Source organism: Sorghum bicolor, chromosome 10 (assembly GCF_000003195.3).
Source record: "Sorghum bicolor cultivar BTx623 chromosome 10, Sorghum_bicolor_NCBIv3, whole genome shotgun sequence".
NCBI classification, from domain to species: Eukaryota; Viridiplantae; Streptophyta; class Magnoliopsida; order Poales; family Poaceae; genus Sorghum; species Sorghum bicolor.
Genome location: NC_012879.2, coordinates 57068290 through 57086996, shown reverse-complemented (window position 1 = coordinate 57086996; position 18707 = coordinate 57068290). Strand labels below are relative to the sequence as shown.

Below are 18707 nucleotides of genomic sequence, written 5' to 3'. Positions count from 1 at the left end.
ATGTATCCTTGTTGGTTTCGGCCCTGCCTAGTGTCCTTCCTCGGGTCTATGTGGCTTCCATTATTGGAACCACCACCGGATTCGCAGCTCTAATTCTAACCACTATATAAGTGTTCGGGGAACTATATACTGGTGTTGTAATTATAAGACAATTGAACAACCAACTCATAGAATAGGTTTTCTTTAAATTTATAGTACTATAATTATCCTTGGCATGAAGATAATGATCTGGAAGTTTGCTTCTCACAGCTAGTAGAGGATGGAAACAAAATAGGTCACTCCTTGGCAATTCTAACTCTTTGAACGTTATGGAAGGAAAGAAATGTAATTATTTTCAGAAATAGCAGGAGGGACGAGCGGGGCATTTTCTTCGAGATAAAAGAGGAGTGTTACCTCTGGTCGATTTCAGGCGGGCATGCCCTTAAACCTTTGTCAGTTGCTACTGTTCCTTTTATGTAATAGTCCATGTTTTGTACCAACTGAACTTCCATGGCCTAGGCCATGGCTGGTCGCGCCCCTCGCGCGTGTAATTTAATGTTGTGCTGACTTTTTCTTATGATAATCCAAAGTCGGATTACCGGATCTTTCGAATATATATATATATATATATATATATATATATATATATATATATATATATATATATATATATATATATATATATATATATTACTCTGTAGCTGGCACGTAATTATCCTTAATCTGTGCAATCAACAAAGAAAAGTTTGTGAGTTGCATGGCAATATTAAATCATAAAATGGTGAAATAGACTTATGAGGTGGTTGCTTCAAGAAACAACCAACTCTTTCTTTCACCTTCCTCTCTCATCTCCACGTTATCAAAAAATATATGTACCATTCCATGAGACATCCTCTGAAACTGCTGACATATAACAATGTATCTTCCCTTATATATCATCACCACGGCTCATTGCTTGACACATTCCAAATCATCCTTAAAAATGGGTCCATAGACGAGCATCAATTTCTATATGTGGTTGGTGTTATGTTAGGAACAGGCTCTAGCAATGTTCTCCGTTTCCACCATGACTATACATTGATTTTCAGCCACAATTGGTAATGTGGCCCGCCTATAAAAATATGACCCCAAAAGAAAATCATATGTTTTTCAAATAAAGTCAGAAGAAGACAAATTTTATATCATAGTTGTTAAGCACCACGAGATCTAAAACTTTGTCGTTCACGAATTTTAATTTGGAATCATTTAGTGGTCCAACTATACATTTTAAATTCTCATATTTCAAAATTATCATTTTTTGAATTTCTCAAACGTCTTTGGATGGAGCCACACCCTATACCAAGCTTGTAGTGCTCAATAAGTATTAACCTTTCTAGTTGAAACCTTTTCATTTGAGATGTTTTATACAGACCAAAATATTCACTATAAGATTTATAGAAATCGATACAAAAGGATATAATCCTATTTTTTATTTTCTAAAAAATGATTTCGGTTAGATAGTAGATACTCGTCCTAGGCACTCGGCTAGAGGAGGTTGCTGTACAAAGCCGATGTGACCTCGCAGCACATGACTAGAGAGAAAAAAAAAATAAAGAGCATGGAAAAGGGAGTGCAGAAATTGCTCGGGGCAAGACTTAAAAACAACTCCAAGAGTTTGGCTATTTTTATTGTGGAGGCTATTTTAGAATTTGCATAGCAAAAAGTAAGCTCCAACATATGTGCTATCTGGTTTTATAAAATAAAAAGTTGGCTATCTCTTGATTTTCGGTGGCCATATATAGCTAACCACTGACACTAGCTATCCAGTTTTGTAAAATAGCAAGGCTGTTGCGGACTTCTTCTTTTTTAAGAAGTTTTCTATTTTACAAATGGCTAAACAATAGAATTTGATTACTCATTTTAGTTAAGCTTTTGGAGTTGCTCTTAGCATATCCTTGTACTCCTAGATAAACTAGCAAACTCATGTGTCATCTCATGGAAGAAGAGCCTAACCACCACCTAGCTAGCAAAAAAACACATGCTAGTGCAGAATCCTCTGCGAGAAATAAAATAATAAGCAATAAATACCGTGCTAGTGAAAGGAGAAAGGGAAAAAAATGTTAGGAAAAAAATTGTTTTTTTTTGTCACACATCAGAAATCCACGAGATGGATGTAAAGACAAATTAAAGAGAGCACGGTGGATTACAATAAGAAGGAATGGATGATACGGTGTACGCTAGCTTTTACAAGTTGACGAGGAGAAAATAAACACGGAAACAGACACGTGCGAGCTAACTTTTGCCTTTGTCGTTTCGCTCTCACCGTATATTGAGAGCCGCACTAGCTACTCTTTACATTACAGACAGATATATAATTTAAATATTGAATACAAACCCCGGCCCGTGATCACGAGAAAAGATTACAGACAGATATAGCGAGAGAGGGGCACGAAAAGAAGAGGATTTCACGAGAGATATTCCGACCTCGCATGTAGCTACCCCCACCAGCTGGTTATACTTCGTATGTGTTTTCACAGTCCACACAAAAATGAGCTGCACCAATCAAATAATGATCAAATTTATAAAAAAATCTCAACATTTATGTCTCTAACAAATTTGTTATAAAAATATGTTTTATAACTAGTTTAATAATATTTATTTTGATCCTCTACTCCACCCTGTACTTTGTGCTCCCACTCTTCTTCCTCCGCTCCACCGTGCTCTTCTCGAACTCAAGGTATGACCAGTTCTTGTCGATATGCTCGATAACCAAGCCCTGACTCCGCGGTGCCCTGCTGGGCACACACAAGCGGACGTGATCAGTGGCGAAGCCATATGTTAATTAGAGGGTACAAATGCACCCCTCAAAAATTATAAAAACAATGATTAGACCCAAAAATTCACTATATATACACCCCACGAAAGATGTATATACACCTACAAACTAAGTGTACCTTTTCTAATTTATTTTAGCTTCACGCACTCGACGTGATGGCGCGTGAGGCGGTATGGTGAGCCCAAGCGCGGCAAGTCTGCACGTCCGACAAGGCGCGCGCCAGGCGAGATGGGGTCTTTGGCGCACACGTGCCAATGACGAAGAGGCGTTGGGCCTGAGCGTAGCAAGTAGGCGCGGCTCGACAAGGCATGTGCTAGGCGGGTCGGAGGCGAGGCATGGCACGGCCTCCTCCACGGAGGTGTGAGCCGACGACGGCGAGGTGGCATGCCCGAGCGCGATGAGGTGCGATCGGCCTCCTCCGTGGAGGTGTGAGCCGACGTAGATACATCGTTTCTTCTTTAAATGGTTTCTTTATTTTTCTCTCTCTCTCTTCTATAATTGCCTTGCCAAATCAAGAAAATGATTATGTGACGGTATAATTATTTCTATAGAAACTATATGATAGTTTTCTTTATTATGAGTGTTCTTAGGCCAATTTGAATATAGATTTTTATAGTGTTGTTGTCAAGACTGTCATAAAATGAAAAATTCATCCTCGAATGCATAGTTTTATTCTATAGTTTTATACACATTTAATTCCATAACTCATATGAGTTGATAATTATGTCAAGAGAGATACTCCCTTCTTACAAACATAGTCATGTCAATAAAAAATACCACGTGAGTACGTGACAGCCTATTAAAGACAAATAAAACCTACACAAAACTCTCACTAATTAATATTGGTGTTAGTAAGTTCTACGATCATTTTAGGAGCCAGGAGGCTAGACGATACTACTGCTCGGTCGCAGCCAAGTTCAAAAATTCAGCCGGTGTAGTAGTCAATAGGAGGAGTTTGACATGCCATGATGGGTGCACGCGCGTAAGTATAAGGTGGTATAGATACGGATGATGAACGACATGCATCTCAGAGAGGACAGAAGATTGGTAGCAAATGCATATGCATGCATGAAAAGTGAGGCCGGCTTTCATGTTAAGTCATGGCCCCCTCTTTGGACGACACCTTTGGCCTCGGCCGTTGCATCATGTGGCCCCCCGACCAATCAGAGAATGTCATCCAAAGGTGGCCGGCCGGCGGGGGCCGCAGCCGAAAGGGAGACCTGCTGCCTGCCTGCCCTGCCCTGCCCTGCCCTGTCGCCCGTCGTCGTCCCGCCCCGCCCGGGCAACCAACGATTTCGATCGAGAGCAACAAAGAAAGCTCTCATGCTCTACGTGCGTAGCAGCCTAGCTTAGCTAGGGTGAGCCGGCCGGCCGGTGACGACGATGGGGCCGGCCGGGACGCCGCCCGGCCCGCCGGGCGACCACCGCGCGGCCGGCCGGAAGAGGTGAGGCGGGGTGGCGACCACTTGATGAAGAGAACGACGACGACGACGCGAGGAGGCTGCCGCCTGTGCCCTGGCCCCCTAGCTGGATTATTTTTCGCATGCATGCGTCGTCGTCGTCGCCGTGCCCCTCCGGCCGGCCTTCCCTTTATTTTGCTGTCTCCAAACATACACCAGCAGGCAAAGAATCGAAGCTCCTTTTTGCACTGACAGGGGAAATATGCAAAAGGACCGGCACCGGCACGGTAGGTAGGTGTGGACCGTGCGTGCGTTCAATATTTTTTTCCACGTCGTCAATACCGCCATTATCATGCGCGCGGCTGGGCCAAATTCTTCTAGCGAAAGGTTGAAAACTACACCGTAATTTTTATATATGTGTGGTCCTGCAACCTGCGCATACATGAATCGCAGGTCTTGTTTAGTTCCTCTTAAAACTAAAAACTTTTTAAGATTCTTCGTCACATTAAATCTTAGGGCACATGCATACAACATTAAATATAGATAAAAAATAACTAATTACAAGTTTGCCTGTAATTTGTGAGACGAATCTTTTGAGCCTAGTTAGTCCATAATTAGACAATAATTGCCACATACAAACGGAAGTGCTACAGTAACCTAAAAAGTTTCCGCAGGGAACTAAACACGGCCCCTATATTTCACGCTCATCTCCTTATTTGACGATGAGCCGTACACCATTAGATGAGGCAGTATTTTGTGCCCACGGCGCAGGGATGGGTTCATCAGCTGATAGACGCTGGCGGACACCTGCTCGTAGGACTACAGCACAATGAGGCACTAGCAGGCGACGGCACCCACTACGAGCCGCAACGTGAGTGCACGAGCATCAGAGCAAGAGGGTTGAGACGTAAGACTAGGACGAGACAACGAGAAAGGCGTCGATGTTTCTTATCTACCTGGTCTGGTTGCTGGCTTTAAAGTTGTTGAAATGAATTCTGATAACATGATAACTATTATTAAAATGTATGTAGATTATATGGATCATGACTAGGGCCTTGGCCCTAGTGGCCTTAGGCCTAGGTCTGCCAATGCGGCTGTAATCATCATCACTAGCAATATAGCCACCTTTTCTTTTTTTTACATTTTTTACATTTTTAAAAGTTGCTCGCACTGCTTACCAATATTACTAGAAATAATAATCTAAAATAACACACAAAATGTGGACACAAATAAATCCAAACATAATTAATCAGAAATAACCCTACTATAGCCGACCTTTCTACTGACACACTTATTTTTTTTTACTAGTGATTTGAAACAAACACGTGTTACAGTGGGCCCTCGACTAGGACTGCCGGTGAAAATTGATTATCGCTAGCGGCTGATTTAAGTGAACCGATTGATTACCGCTAGCGGTCCTTAGGTAACCGCCTCTATATTACTCCCTCCGTACACGAAAGAGTCAATTTCTAGAGTTGTCCTAAGTCAAACTTTTTAAACTTTGACCAAATTTCTAGAAAAAAAATGCTAAGATTTATAGTATCGAATTAGTATTATTAGATTCATCGTAGAATATATTTTCATATAATGTGCATTTTATATTATAGATGTTGTTACTCTTTTCTATAAAGTTGGTCAAACTTTAAAAAGTTTGACTGACACGGATCCTAGGAATTGATTCTTTCGTGGACGGATGGAGTAGTTCATTCCTACTGTCCTTTGGCACTGTCGGTTCCAGCGACCACCAATAGAAATGCCTCTTGAACCGTCACTGGAAATATCTGCTATACCAGTGTAATCGACGTCATTAGGTAGATATATAATTATAAACAGAAATACAGAGTGGCATTATTATTAGCGGCTTGACAGCTTAACCCAAACGGTAGGTCGACGAGACACTTACGCCAGGGATCGGACAAAGGTCGCCGTCTCAGCGATACGGTTCCTCGGTCGGCTGCATCATGCACGCACGCACGCACGCGTCGGCGTCGGTTGTCTCTGACCCGCGCTGTGCTGTGCTGGCCACCTAATAATAACGCTGCGCCCGGCGGCCGCGGGCGGCGTGCCCGCCGGAACGGGAGCATGGACGACGACGAGTGCGTGCCCACTTTGCGGCCGCCCGCCCGCCCGCCGCTCCCCTCCCAGCAACGCAACGAAAAGGACCACATGACACCACGGCACCATCGCCGGGCCACGAGCGTTTTGCTTCCTTTTTCCCCAGGCCCAGGTGGCCTGGCCTGCTTTCTATCCGGGCCGTCCGGCCTTCTCGCGACGCACCAAAGGATAGCCTATTGGGTTGGGCCGATTCCAAACTTGATAGATGAGTGGAGAAATTTGAGTGATAATAAGCTTCTGGATCGATACCAGATCTCTAGAAATTGGTATGCTGGCTAATCTGAAAAGATTGTACCTGGACAACAACCACTTAAATGGTTCTGTATCAAGAGACCATCTTGCAAATTTGGAAAACCTGGAGTATCTGGACTTATCTTACAACCCAGTACACATCAGTTCAAATTGGTCCCCAACATTTTAGCCTGCAGTATGCTTCTTTTGCCAGTAGCAAGATAGGACCTCAAATTCCCAGGTGGCTCAAGGGGCAAAGCAGTGTCACCTATCTTGATATTTCGGATGCAGGCATAGCTGATCATCTCCCTGATTGGTTTTGCAGAGTATTTGCACACACTAAATATTTGAACATCTGCAGTAATCAAATAAAAGGTGGTCTGCCAAAGACATTGGAACTTCTGTCTTCATTGCAAATGCTTGACCTCAGCTCAAATAACTTAACAGGTCGGCTGCCAAAGTTACCACAAAGTTTACAGTTATTTAAAATCTCCAAGAACTCTTTGTCAGGACCTTTTCCGATAAAATTTGGGGCTCCAATGCTTACAGAAATGGTACTGAATGTGAATCGTATCAACGGAACCATCCCAACATACTTTTGTCAACTACAACATCTGCAAGTGTTGGATCTTTCAGAAAACCTTCTGGTGGGACAACTTCCCCTGTGTTCGAAAACAAAAGATATTAAGCGAAATTTGAAACCCATTACAGAGTCCGCGCTCACTCAACTGTCAGTTCTGATATTGTACAGAAACAACCTATCTGGCAATTTTCTTGAACTCTTGCAACACAGCCCATAGTTGACTGTTCTTGATCTTGCCCACAACACCTTTGCTAGAGAGTTGCCAGCATGGATTTCAGACAAGCTGCAAGATTTGTCATATCTCTTGTTGTGGTATTATATGTTCTCTGGTTCTATTCCACTTCAGCTCACAGAACTTGGAAATCTCCAATTCTTGGACCTTGCAAATAATAGAATATCAGGAACTATACCACATACCATACAAAACCAAATCTGACAGAGTCTGACAGGCAAGAGATGACAGGTCAATTCTTCATGGATATTGCAGGAAAAAGGCCCACCTGCACCCTTTGGTGGTTGCACACTTGCACAGATGAGCTCCCGGCCGCTGGGGTGCACGGCGATCGGGCGCAGGCGCAGCGTGTCCACTGCCTCCTCGCCCACGGTGACCCTCGCCTGCCAAACCACAAGCAAGCAAGCGCCCAGCTCGCAATAAAACCGGTATGGCTGGTAAGGAGTTAGCTCCCCTCGTTACTCGTTAGGATAACGAGCTAGTTCGGGTTGGCTCGTTATTTTTAATAAACTAGAAAACCGGTTCGATTTAGCTTGTTACAAGCTTAAGCTGACTCGTTAAACTTACGAGTCAGGTATAAAAACTATATATAACATAATATTTATATTTATCTAAAGTTTAAAATAATAATAATACAAAAATAATATATCTAATAGCTTTAAATTGAACAAAATATTCATATAAGATAACATATCAATCATTTGTAAAGTATAATACATGAAATAATACAAAATTAATATAATTGATGATAATTTTTTTTTCTAAAACTTTTAGCTCGTGTGCTAGCTCGAGTTGACTCGTTATAATTAATAAGCTAAAATTTTTGCTCGGCTCAGCTTGTTAGGCCAGTCTCAATGCATAGTTTCATGACACAGTTACCAAGACTATAAACTAGGTAACCGAGCCACAAGAGTTTTATGGGGATGAAACTCCTCTCTCATCTCATGAAACTCCTTCATTTAATGATCTTGCCAAGTCAGCAATTTTACTTATGTGACACCCTATTTAATGTGCATGACACTCTCATGAAACATGCATTGAGACTAGCCTTACGATAAGAAGCCGAACCAAGCTATGGCCTTGTTTAGTTCAAAAAAATTTGCAAAATCGATACTGTAGCATTTTCGTTTGTATTTGACAAAAATTATTCAATCATGGACTAACTAGGCTCAAAAGATTCGTCTCGTCAATTTCGACTAAACTGTGCAATTAGTTTTTATTTTTATCTATATTTAATACTCTATGCATGAGTCTAAAGATTCGATGTGACGGGAAATCTGAAAAATTTTGCAAAATTTTTTGGAAAGCCTAAGCCTAGTCGGGACGAGGTTGACTTTTTTGTCCAGCATTAAAGACCGGTCAAGCAGGGTGCACACGGGGGGTGCGGGTGGGGGTGGGAGTGTGTGGGGAGCACTCACCAGGGGCTCAGATTCGGAGGCGAGTGCAGATGCCTTGTCATCGAACTTGAGGAGGTCGACGGGCTGCGGTGCGGGGAAGAGGCCGTGGCGCCGCATCCGAACGCCACGAGGAGGCGGGAGACGCCGGTCGGCCCGCCGCCGTATCCACGCCGCGCAGGCGCAGTTCACCTTCCCGATCGCCGCATCGTCGAGGAAAGGGCTGGAGGATGATCGGACCAACCCATTCCGGCGGTCATGGGTCGCACTCGGGCGGAGGGATTTGGCGTTGGTGGGCGCTAGAGTGGCGGCGGCGGCGGCGGCATGAGAGTCCGTCGCGAGCGCATGAGGGGAGGGAGAGGGACGGACGCGCGAATAGAAGATTCGATGATGTACAAAAATTCTAGTTTCTCGGAGCATCTCGCTTTATGAAATTTATCGATCTGGCCTTATTTTTTGTGGATTTAAATTCCACAGAACGAGAGCGTTTGCCTTGGATTTCGTAAAATGAAGTGTTTTTTTACGGTCGGGGTCGGTTGATGAATCACGGGCTAGTGTTGGTGGCGGTGGCGGTGCCGTGGTGCCCGGGTAAAGTTGGTGGAGAAACACCGGTGGACCGGGGTGGGCAGTCAGCACAGCACAGCAGTGGGCTCATCTCTCTCCAGTGAAAACGTGCGTGGCCGCATCCCGCAGAACGGCCGCACAAGCAAAGGCAGGCGGGGGAGGTCCTACTCCGTGCAGTCCCCGTCGTGTTCGGAACGAGCGAGAGCGCGGGAGACGAGGCGCGGCGCCTCTGCCTGCCGTGCTGCCTTCTTCTCCCCTCTGGCAAACTCTGCTTCGGCTCCCCACGCCTCACGCCGCCTCGCCGAGACGAGACCCGCAGGTACGCCTTCCCTGTTCCCATTGCGACTTCTCCCCGGGGGTCGGTCACGGGCCCGCGCCGCGCCGCCTCAGATCCGGGCACGGCTTATTCCCCGTTGCGCCAGCCGCCGCCTTGGTGCGGCCAGTGGAAGAAGATTGAACTCTTGGTACTTCCATGGCAGGCAGCACGCACGCAAACGTTCCTTTGGGTTGCCTCTGTAGTCTGTAAAACTGTAAGCTTGGATGCTCGGCTCTGTGATCCTGGATCCTCCTCCTCTTTCGGGCATCCAGGTCCAATCTAATTTCGATTTGGTTGGTAGTTAAACACTTAAACTTTTCCAGCTAATGGTTGTTAGCTCTCTTCTTGCATTTGTGGTGTCCGAGATTGATAGGATAGGTGACCACCTCATGCCACTTGCGACCCTTTTGGCCGTTTTCCACTGTTTTAATTTCTTCCTTCGCATGCGCCTGTGCCTCTAGGATTCTGTTGCGTAGATTATATATATTAGCTGAAGTCTGGGGAAAAAAAGGTCGAGGCTTGCATTTCAGTACGTCCTACGCGCTGTCATTTCTGTTTCTATATTCCAGATGCTCCGCGCTGCTGATCACACGCTCAACTGCCTTTACCTCTGGACCGCTCAATCTGCTCTGGGGAATATTTCATCGATGTGTAAAGCAGGTGCCGTGTGCAGCGTCGTCGCGTCGTCCCATTTGCTGGATCAAGTTAGGTTCAAAATTTTGAAATTACTACTCTTTTCGGGTTTCCAAAACGCATACAGTGCGCTCCACCTTTTCTTCCATCCACTGTGGCTGTGCTCTGGTCTCCTTGGTTCGTTTATCTTATCTTCGCCTGTCTGTGCCCTGTGGTGGTACTGATTCGTGCTATCTTACCAAAGACTTTGTCACACCTCCGCTTGGCATATTTTTCAAACTCACGGCACTAAGGTAGCGTCATTAGGAAGAGTACCTATAAATAACCCCTCCTTGCTGCCTTGTGCTTGCAGAACAGCTGGGTTCAGACTTCTTGGGCGAGAGCGATATGAGTGGCCCAAGTCAGTGCTCATCCCAGCCACAATTTATGACTAGCGTTGGAAGGAGTAACCGCTCGAATGGCCCCGGCACTCCTCTTATCGAAAGCATAGATGTTGATCAGATTGTTATTCCAGAGGTATACTATACTTTTGATAGCCCTTGCTTGATTTTGGAAAAGAACAAGATGTCACCATCACAGCTAACGTTCATGTTTAATTGTTAATCCCGCTCTTCCTTTCTTGAGATAATCCTCCTTTCCCATCTGAATATGTTGTCGTGATGTGTGCCATCTGAAGTTTCAAACCTTTTTTTTTTTTTTTGAAAAAATGGCAGGAGCTCTGCCCTTCAATTAAGAACTGGAGTAGAAAAAGTGTTTTATGTACAAATAGGACAAAAAAAAAGTGTTTCAAACCTGATGTTCCACAGCTCAGAAAGGACGAAGAACTGAACATTAGCTTTTTGTTGAGAAATAGTCAACAAGTGAATAGGAAACAATGATGTACTTTAGATTGCTTTACTAACTTTTGTATCTCTGGATCTGATGGCTTCAGAATGATGAGAAACTAACTATTGCATGATTTGCGACTTTGACAGAAAAACAGTTGGAAGAACTTGTTCTCATACATAGGGCCTGGATTTCTCGTCTCAATTGCATATATTGATCCTGGCAACTGTAAGATCAAACAGATTCACTTTTCTTCGATTTTCATTGAGTATTTCCTTTCCATCTCTTATATACTCTTGACACTTTTTTTTGGTGTGTTTTGCAGTTGAGACGGATCTACAGGCTGGAGCACAGTACAAATATGAGGTGCCTGCTGGTTCTATATCTTGTTTCCACTTGTCTGTTATTTTCCCACCTTTTTTGGTTCCATATGCCTATCCTATCTCCCCTTTAGATCGAGTTTCTTCCATTCAGTTATGTCATGCTTATCTCTAACTGCGAATTATGATTGCATTCTTCAATTGCAGCTTCTCTGGATCATACTTGTTGCATCCTGCGCCGCTCTTATTATTCAATCACTTGCAGCCAGGCTAGGGGTTGTGACAGGTCAGTATTTTTACCCTTGTGGTACCTATCTTTGTTCATTTGTTGCTTCCTTCAATCCTTCCTTGTGAGCATTGCTGATAGTTTGTAAAATTTCTCTGTATGGCAGGGAAACATCTTGCGGAGCATTGCAGGGCTGAATATCCCAAGGTCACAAATTTCGTCTTATGGATTCTTGCAGAACTTGCTGTTGTTGCATGTGACATTCCTGAAGGTATCAAAAATACATTTCAGTTGCTTTGGCGGTTTTTTTATTGTTGATTTAAGCACAGAGCTACGTGGATTTTTCAATTCAGCCATTTTGTAATACTGCAGATGTCATGATACTAATTCTTTACTAGATATAAATTGGAAAATTGTTTATCAAACTGGCAGATCACAAAACTGATTCTTTTAGCTTTATGTTGAATTCTCTTGTAATTTCTTATCAGCTAAGGTGGCGTTTTACTCTTTGTAGTAATTGGAACTGCTTTTGCTCTGAACATGCTGTTCAGAATCCCAGTTTGGTGTGGTGTTCTAATAACTGGACTCAGCACTCTAATGCTCTTATTACTACAGCAATATGGGGTAAGACAATTCCATATTACATTTCTAAATATTTCCAATTAGTTACTCTTTTCTAAGAGTTTCATACCATAGAAAAACATCAAACCAAAATTCAATTTAAAGCAGATTTAATAACTGATAAAGTATAGATAGCAAGATCATCAATACAATGACTTTAGTTAACAGATAGCATTCATATCTGTCTTGTTTGAGTGGCTCATATTGCATACTGTGATTTTTTTTTTGGTGCAGGTTCGTAAGCTAGAATTTCTGATTGCATTTCTGGTGTTCCTAATAGCAACTTGTTTCTTAGTTGAACTTGGGTATTCTAAACCAAATGCTTCAGAAGTTGTGAGGGGCCTTTTTGTTCCTGAACTTAAAGGAAATGGAGCTACAGGTCTTGCTATCTCGTTACTTGGTGCTATGGTGATGCCGTAAGCTTCTTGTCTATCTGTCTGTTCCCAAGCATTCAATTTTTTAACACAAGGCCTTTTTTCATTTATCTGCTACATAAATTGCAGGCATAATCTTTTTCTGCACTCGGCATTAGTATTATCAAGAAAAGTGCCACGGTCGGTTCATGGGATCAAGGTAACCTCTAAATCTCCTTATACTAATGTCTTATTCCTATGTTCAGATGATGAAATATCTATTTACTTCCAACAATTCACTCTCTTGCAGGAGGCATGCAGATTCTATACAATTGAAAGTGCATTCGCCCTTACAATAGCTTTTCTCATCAACATATCCATCATATCTGTCAGTGGTGTTGTCTGTGGTTCAGGTAATTTGAACCCAGAAGATCAGGTGAACTGCAGTGATCTGGACCTAAACAAGGCTTCATTTTTGTTAAAGGTTGGTCAAGAAGTTTCAGTCTTCATATAATTGTCAAATTCATAAATAGATTATTTTTTGTGCTAGAACTTCTATATTTTTCACTCAGTTAGGATTATTTGTCTTTCCTTCTCTTTTCTGGACCTGTACAGGAGAGTATTAAGGCAGAAAGACAGAAACTATAAAAACAACCCATAGGAAAAAAACATCTGACACCAACTAGGCAGATAGCTTTACATAGAGTTTATGCTTCAGTTTTGAAATGTTCTTTATGAAGTCTATATGTACTTTTCTGTAAATATTCAGATTTGACATTGCATTTTCATTACTGTTCTTTTAGAATGTCCTTGGAAACTGGAGCTCAAAGTTGTTTGCAGTTGCCTTGTTGGCCTCTGGTCAGAGCTCTACAATTACAGGGACGTATGCTGGACAGTATGTCATGCAGGTTTGTGGAGCTTATACCTTATTTCAGTCCTAGCTCACAAGTTGAATAGCAGGCTATTTCAATGATGCATAATACTTGAGAGGCCTTTGATGTTGTTGATCAGAGGTAACCAAGCATTTGCTTGCTTCCAACAGTAGTTTGTTTGGCTGTTAGATATGAAAAGTACAGAAAATAAATTAGAACATAACTCTTAGATTTGCATCATTAAGAAGCTTGGGCTTCTGAGCTTCAGTCCCAACCTCTTCTCTTGGTCAGCTTGATTGCAGAGAAAAATGGACAGTTACGGGGTATGCATAGGTCATCACCATTGTTAATGCCTCCCATTATTTAACACAATACACTGCTAGTTGTCTTCCCTTGTCTCAAAAAATGCCTTGAGTCATCTTAATTATTTTACTTTTTTTTCCTAAACCTAAAGGAAAACTAAGTAAATAACCAAGCATTTCAGACTTATGAAACTTCATTTGCTAGACTAACATTTACTCACCTAATCTAGGGGTTTTTAGATCTTCGGATGAAACCATGGATACGTAATCTTGTCACGAGGTCGTTGGCTATTCTGCCAAGTTTGATCGTGTCAATTATTGGTGGTTCTTCAGCAGCTGGCCAGTTGATTATCATTGCATCGGTAATCAGTGAACTTTACTATTGTACACTCTATTATACCTCAAAAACTTAACAGTTCTATTATGTTTACACTCATTACTCATGTCAATGAACTTTTTCAGTTTCTATGTGTTTACTAATGCCTTGCTCGGTTACGTGCAGATGATACTGTCATTTGAACTCCCTTTTGCTTTGGTTCCACTCCTTAAATTCACCAGTAGCAAAACAAAGATGGGGCAGCATACAAATTCAATATTTGTAAGTCGATTTGTCACAGAATTGACAATAATAACCTTGAATTTACATACTAATTCCTCTAACTTGACCATAAAATGCAGACTTCTGTGCTAACATGGGTGATCGGCTCGTTTATCGTTGTCATCAACACCTACTTCCTGATAACAAGCTTTGTGAAACTGCTCCTCCACAGCGGGCTGTCCACCGTCTCCCAAGTATTTTCCGGGATTTTTGGGTTCCTGGGCATGCTGATTTACATAGTCGCAATCCTATACCTTGTCTTCCGGAGGAACAGGAAGTCCACCCAGCCATTGCTGGAGAGCGATGCGGAGCTTGCAGTGTCCGGTAGCAGTGCAGGTGCTGGAGCAGAATGCTCTCTGGGCCATTTGCCCCGAGAGGACATCTCCAGCATGCAACTTCCGCAGCAGCGTTCAGCTTCTGATCTAGATTAGATAACAGTGGTCAGGAAAATAAATATGTTTTTTTTGTTTTTTATATACTAGTATAGTAATTACACAGTAGGGTACATCAGGTTTTGACTTTGATCATCTTACTGATGATTTTATGGGCAGTAAGCTAGGGAATGTATACAAGAGGATGGATATCTATGCCGCCGAACAAACAAAAGAGGCAAAAAAAAAGTTTAGTACTTGTTTGGAAAGTGATGAAACTGAACTGTGGAAGGGGCAAAAAAAAACCCATGTTGGTATCGAATCAAATGTGAGAAGTTCTTCATTTTAAACATAGCGGCATTGGTAACAAAATGCCTAGATGATGTAACATACTGAATTTTTATTATTACAATAGTATATACTGGACATACTGTTTTATGTGATGTGCATCCCAGTGGATGCAGGCCCTGTCAGCTCGATATTTTCTGAAAAAAAAACATGTGAATCCACCCTTCTGGTTCTGCTGCTGACAAGCCGGTGTCCCAATGCCAAAACAAAACTGCCAAATGCGCTTGCGTTTCTCAAAGTAGCAGCTGAGAAAGAGAACCTGCCATCGGGGACAGTCTGAGGGCGTCATCAACGTCAACAAGGAAATTGTGCAACGTGGAGGTGCAAGGGAGTATTAAAAAAAAAAAGAAGTACCAGCTGTACAGTGTCGATTGTCGAAGAGTGTAAAGCTCTCGGAGAAATATTTAGCCTCGATACTCTTGCCATGGGTGTACATTTGCTACCCATGAAAGAAAGCGAGAAGTGAAGGTGTTGTTGAGAAGGACGTCAAAAGCCTCATCATGTCCGCAGGGACAGGAGTGCTATCACAAAAATTCATGAGTTTACTGATTTATTAAATTATGAGAGAAAAACACTGCTAATTGGTAGAAAGAATACGGCTTATAAAATAAGTGAAGAGTAGTCCAATATAATAGCGGAGAAAAGTCTGACACGAGTTGAATTTCTGATGTGGTAGTGTGGTACTAGGAATGTGCAAATAAAAAAGCTTCATGGAAGTCTCTGAAACAGTAATAATGGCAGTAAAAAAATAAATGGTTCATGGAAGTCACTGACACGGTATTAAACGGCAGAATTTTTTTTAAAAAAAGACTGGAAATAAAAATGCTTCATGGAAATCACTGAAACGGTATGAAAATGGCAGTAAAAAACTTTAAAAAAACAGTAAGTATTAAATGGCAGTAGAAGAATAAAAAAGCTTCATGGAACTGGAAGTTATGTATTGAAAATGAGAAAATGGCAGTAAAAAACTCAAAAGAACCGCGCGCCAGGTAGGGGTCGAACCTACGGCCTTCTGCTTAGGAAACAGACGCTCTATCCACTGAGCTACAGGCGCTTAACTGTTAAGTGACAATACATATATATTTTAACTGTATAAGCCACCATCCAAGCTCCAAGTGCAAGCACCAAAGCTGAAGCATTCCAAATTATTAATAGTTCTTAAAAAAAAAGAAACAGGGAAGGACAAGAATAAATAGTTACAATTAGTAAGATGTGATGTGATGTTCTCTTATGAGGAGCATTGATTATTGTTGTGAATCCATAGAATGATAAGTTTAACTTTACATCCATTGTCCATGTTGGATAATTGTGACCATCAAAAGCAAGAGATCAAACTCTTTACTCGGTGTTGTTCCAACTAGCTTCAGGCAGATAAAATTAAAATATTTATAGGGTAGTGTTGTAATAAAATGCAAAATAAATAAAAAATATGATGATATTTGTATTGCTAGTGGATAAAGCCCGTATTCATTGTAACACTTTGGAGATAGTCAACATAGGCACGTAGCCCTCTAATAATTGGGGCATAGTTTGATGACACTTATGTTTGCAATTTGTATTAACACATTTTCAAGGTAGACAACAATAACAATGTAGACCTTGGATACACATGTTGAGAATATTATCATGTCATGAATATAATGTAGATCACACAGTAGTCACTATGTTACTATCTTGAATACGGCTGATAGGAATATGAATTAAGGTAGTCATCTTTGGAAAAAAATATGAAGACCATTTATTCCAAATGTGATGTTGAGGAGGATATTTCACTATATATTAGACAGTGTAGATCATACAATAACTATGGTACTACCTTGTGTATGGCCAACACTCAAAATATGGAACATTTGTGCTATACAAACAATAGGGTCATACATGTAATATATCTTTGCATTAAAAATATAAGCACTTAGAGCTTTCATGGAAGCATAAATGAGCATAACATAAAATGAAAATTACCAATAACAAAGTAATTGCAATGAAAGGATCATATAATTATGATAATATATGTTTGTTGGGTTTGCCAATTTAGACAAACTCTTTGAACAATGTAATGATATTTGTAAAGTTAAACTTATCATTCTAAAAAAATTACAGTTTTAATAGTAAAAGAATTATGCAGTAGCATACACATAAAAAATAAAGGATTTGAAAAACAAATTGACATGAGGTAACTTAAAACTTATGCAGTAGCATACACATAATGCAAGTCTAAGGACCAATGCGTCATATATTTCAATTTTTAACACAAGACCTTTTTCATTTATCTATTACATAAATTACACGCATAATATTTTTCTGCACTCGCCATTAGTATTACCAAGAAAAGTGCCACGGTCGGTCATGGAATTAAGGTAACCTCTAATTCTCCTTATACTGACCTAATGTGTTATTCTTATTTTCAGATGATTAAACATCTATTTACTTCCAACAACTCACTCTCTTGCAGGAGGCTTGTAGATTCTATGCGATTACAAGTGCATTTGCCTTTACAGTAGCTTTTATCATGAACATATATATCTATCATATCTGCTAGTGGTGTTGTCTGTGGTTCATGTAATTCGAACCCAGAAGATCACGCAAACCGTAGCGATCTAGACCTAAACAAGGCTTCATTTTTGTTAAAGGTTGGTCAAGAAGTTTCTGTCTTCGTACAATTGTCAAATGCATAAATGAGAAGTACTGGATAGATTGTTTTTGTGCTAGAACTAATGTACAGGTTAGGGTTATGACCAGCGATCACAGATGGTTCTCCAGCCTCACTCCCATAAAGAGAATGGAGTACATCACGTTTAGAGACGACGCGAAGGGCAAGGTCCTCGCTTTGGGCGTTGTAAGCTTTGGTGGGCAATTTGAAGTACAATCTGTTGTCTTGTTTCGCAGCTCCTCCAAGATGACTTTGAAGTGTGTTTCAAGGAAGGTGTTTCTAGAGTTTTGGATTAACGTGGTGACTTGGTATGTTTGATCAACCCCTTTGGTCGAGCGTTTCGGTTTGATGTTTTCAAGTCATTCGGTGTTTCTTGTTGTCTTCTTGCTAAACAAGTGTCTCTTTTGGAAGTGGCATAGGAGTCTCCATGGTGTATGTCTAATTTCCGCTACCTGAGTACAAAATTTATATTGATGGATCTGATGACCAAGAAATGCATTTGGAACTACACGCTTTTTTCCTCATTTCGAAACAACACCATCCTATATGTGCCTACGGGTTCCCCAGCAAAACTAGGGCCTGAGCCCGGCCTGCAAACCTCCAGCTTGTAGGCCCTTTGCAGCCCGTCCAGAACCCTGCAGGCCCCCGCAACTCGTGGTCCCCACCCCCGCAGGGCCCTGCAACCCGTCCGGAACCCTGCTTGTTAGTTGCACTTGCACACACAACCTCTAATTTGGCCTTGTTTAGTTTCCATTTTTTTTCTTTAGACTACTGTAGCATTTTTGTTTTTATTTGGCAAATATTGTCTAATCATGGACTAATTAGACTCAAAAGATTCATCTCGTGATTTACAGACAAACTGTGCAATTAGTTTTTGTTTTCATCTATATCTAACACTCCATGTATGTGCCGCAAGATTTGATGTGACAGAAATCTTGAAAAGTTTTTGGTTTTTAGGG

At 41.6% G+C, this 18707-nt stretch overlaps 2 protein-coding genes and 1 non-coding gene across 6 annotated transcripts; 1 reads left to right on the top strand and 2 right to left on the bottom strand.

The window, feature by feature from the left end:
- On the bottom strand, positions 2513-9449 carry LOC110431251. 4 transcript variants are annotated; one of them, XR_002448672.1, is made up of 4 exons: positions 8774-9439; positions 7624-7738; positions 7299-7502; positions 6030-7202 (listed from the first exon to the last, which is right to left on the bottom strand). XR_002448672.1 is itself a non-coding variant. In XM_021450136.1 (3 exons), exons 1-3 carry the CDS (start codon positions 9167-9169, stop codon positions 7471-7473), a joined length of 543 nt encoding a protein of 180 aa, XP_021305811.1. In that variant the 5' UTR covers positions 9170-9439; the 3' UTR covers positions 6030-7470. The 4 variants fall into 4 exon arrangements, 3 of the variants coding, with proteins under 3 accessions (XP_021305814.1, XP_021305811.1, XP_021305813.1); XM_021450136.1 differs by having other exon boundaries at positions 6030-7502; XM_021450139.1 differs by lacking the exons at positions 6030-7202; positions 7299-7502; positions 7624-7738 and adding an exon at positions 2513-2750 and having other exon boundaries at positions 8774-9449.
- On the top strand, positions 9451-15188 carry LOC8083203 (metal transporter Nramp3). Its single transcript, XM_002438801.2, has 14 exons — positions 9451-9632; positions 10615-10778; positions 11237-11315; positions 11413-11453; positions 11615-11693; positions 11800-11904; positions 12148-12257; positions 12489-12670; positions 12758-12827; positions 12918-13091; positions 13411-13515; positions 14012-14143; positions 14284-14379; positions 14460-15188. The coding sequence occupies exons 2-14, from the start codon at positions 10650-10652 to the stop codon at positions 14808-14810; spliced, it is 1653 nt and encodes a 550-aa protein (XP_002438846.1). The 5' UTR covers positions 9451-9632; positions 10615-10649; the 3' UTR covers positions 14811-15188.
- TRNAR-CCU lies at positions 16080-16152 on the bottom strand. Its single transcript has one exon. It is a non-coding gene; the product is annotated as a tRNA-Arg (tRNA).

Coding starts and splice junctions, on each gene's coding strand:
- LOC110431251 (XM_021450136.1), bottom strand. CDS start 9,169: ATGCTCCGAGAAACTAGAATTTTTGTACATCATCGAATCTTCTATTCG. Junction 7,739..8,773: donor CCTCCGAATCTGAGCCCCTG/GTGAGTGCTCCC, acceptor GTGGTTTGGCAG/GCGAGGGTCACCGTGGGCGA. Junction 7,503..7,623: donor GCAACCACCAAAGGGTGCAG/GTGGGCCTTTTT, acceptor ATTATTTGCAAG/GTCCAAGAATTGGAGATTTC.
- LOC8083203 (XM_002438801.2), top strand. CDS start 10,650: ATGAGTGGCCCAAGTCAGTGCTCATCCCAGCCACAATTTATGACTAGC. Junction 11,905..12,147: donor TGCATGTGACATTCCTGAAG/GTATCAAAAATA, acceptor TACTCTTTGTAG/TAATTGGAACTGCTTTTGCT. Junction 13,516..14,011: donor CTGGACAGTATGTCATGCAG/GTTTGTGGAGCT, acceptor CACCTAATCTAG/GGGTTTTTAGATCTTCGGAT.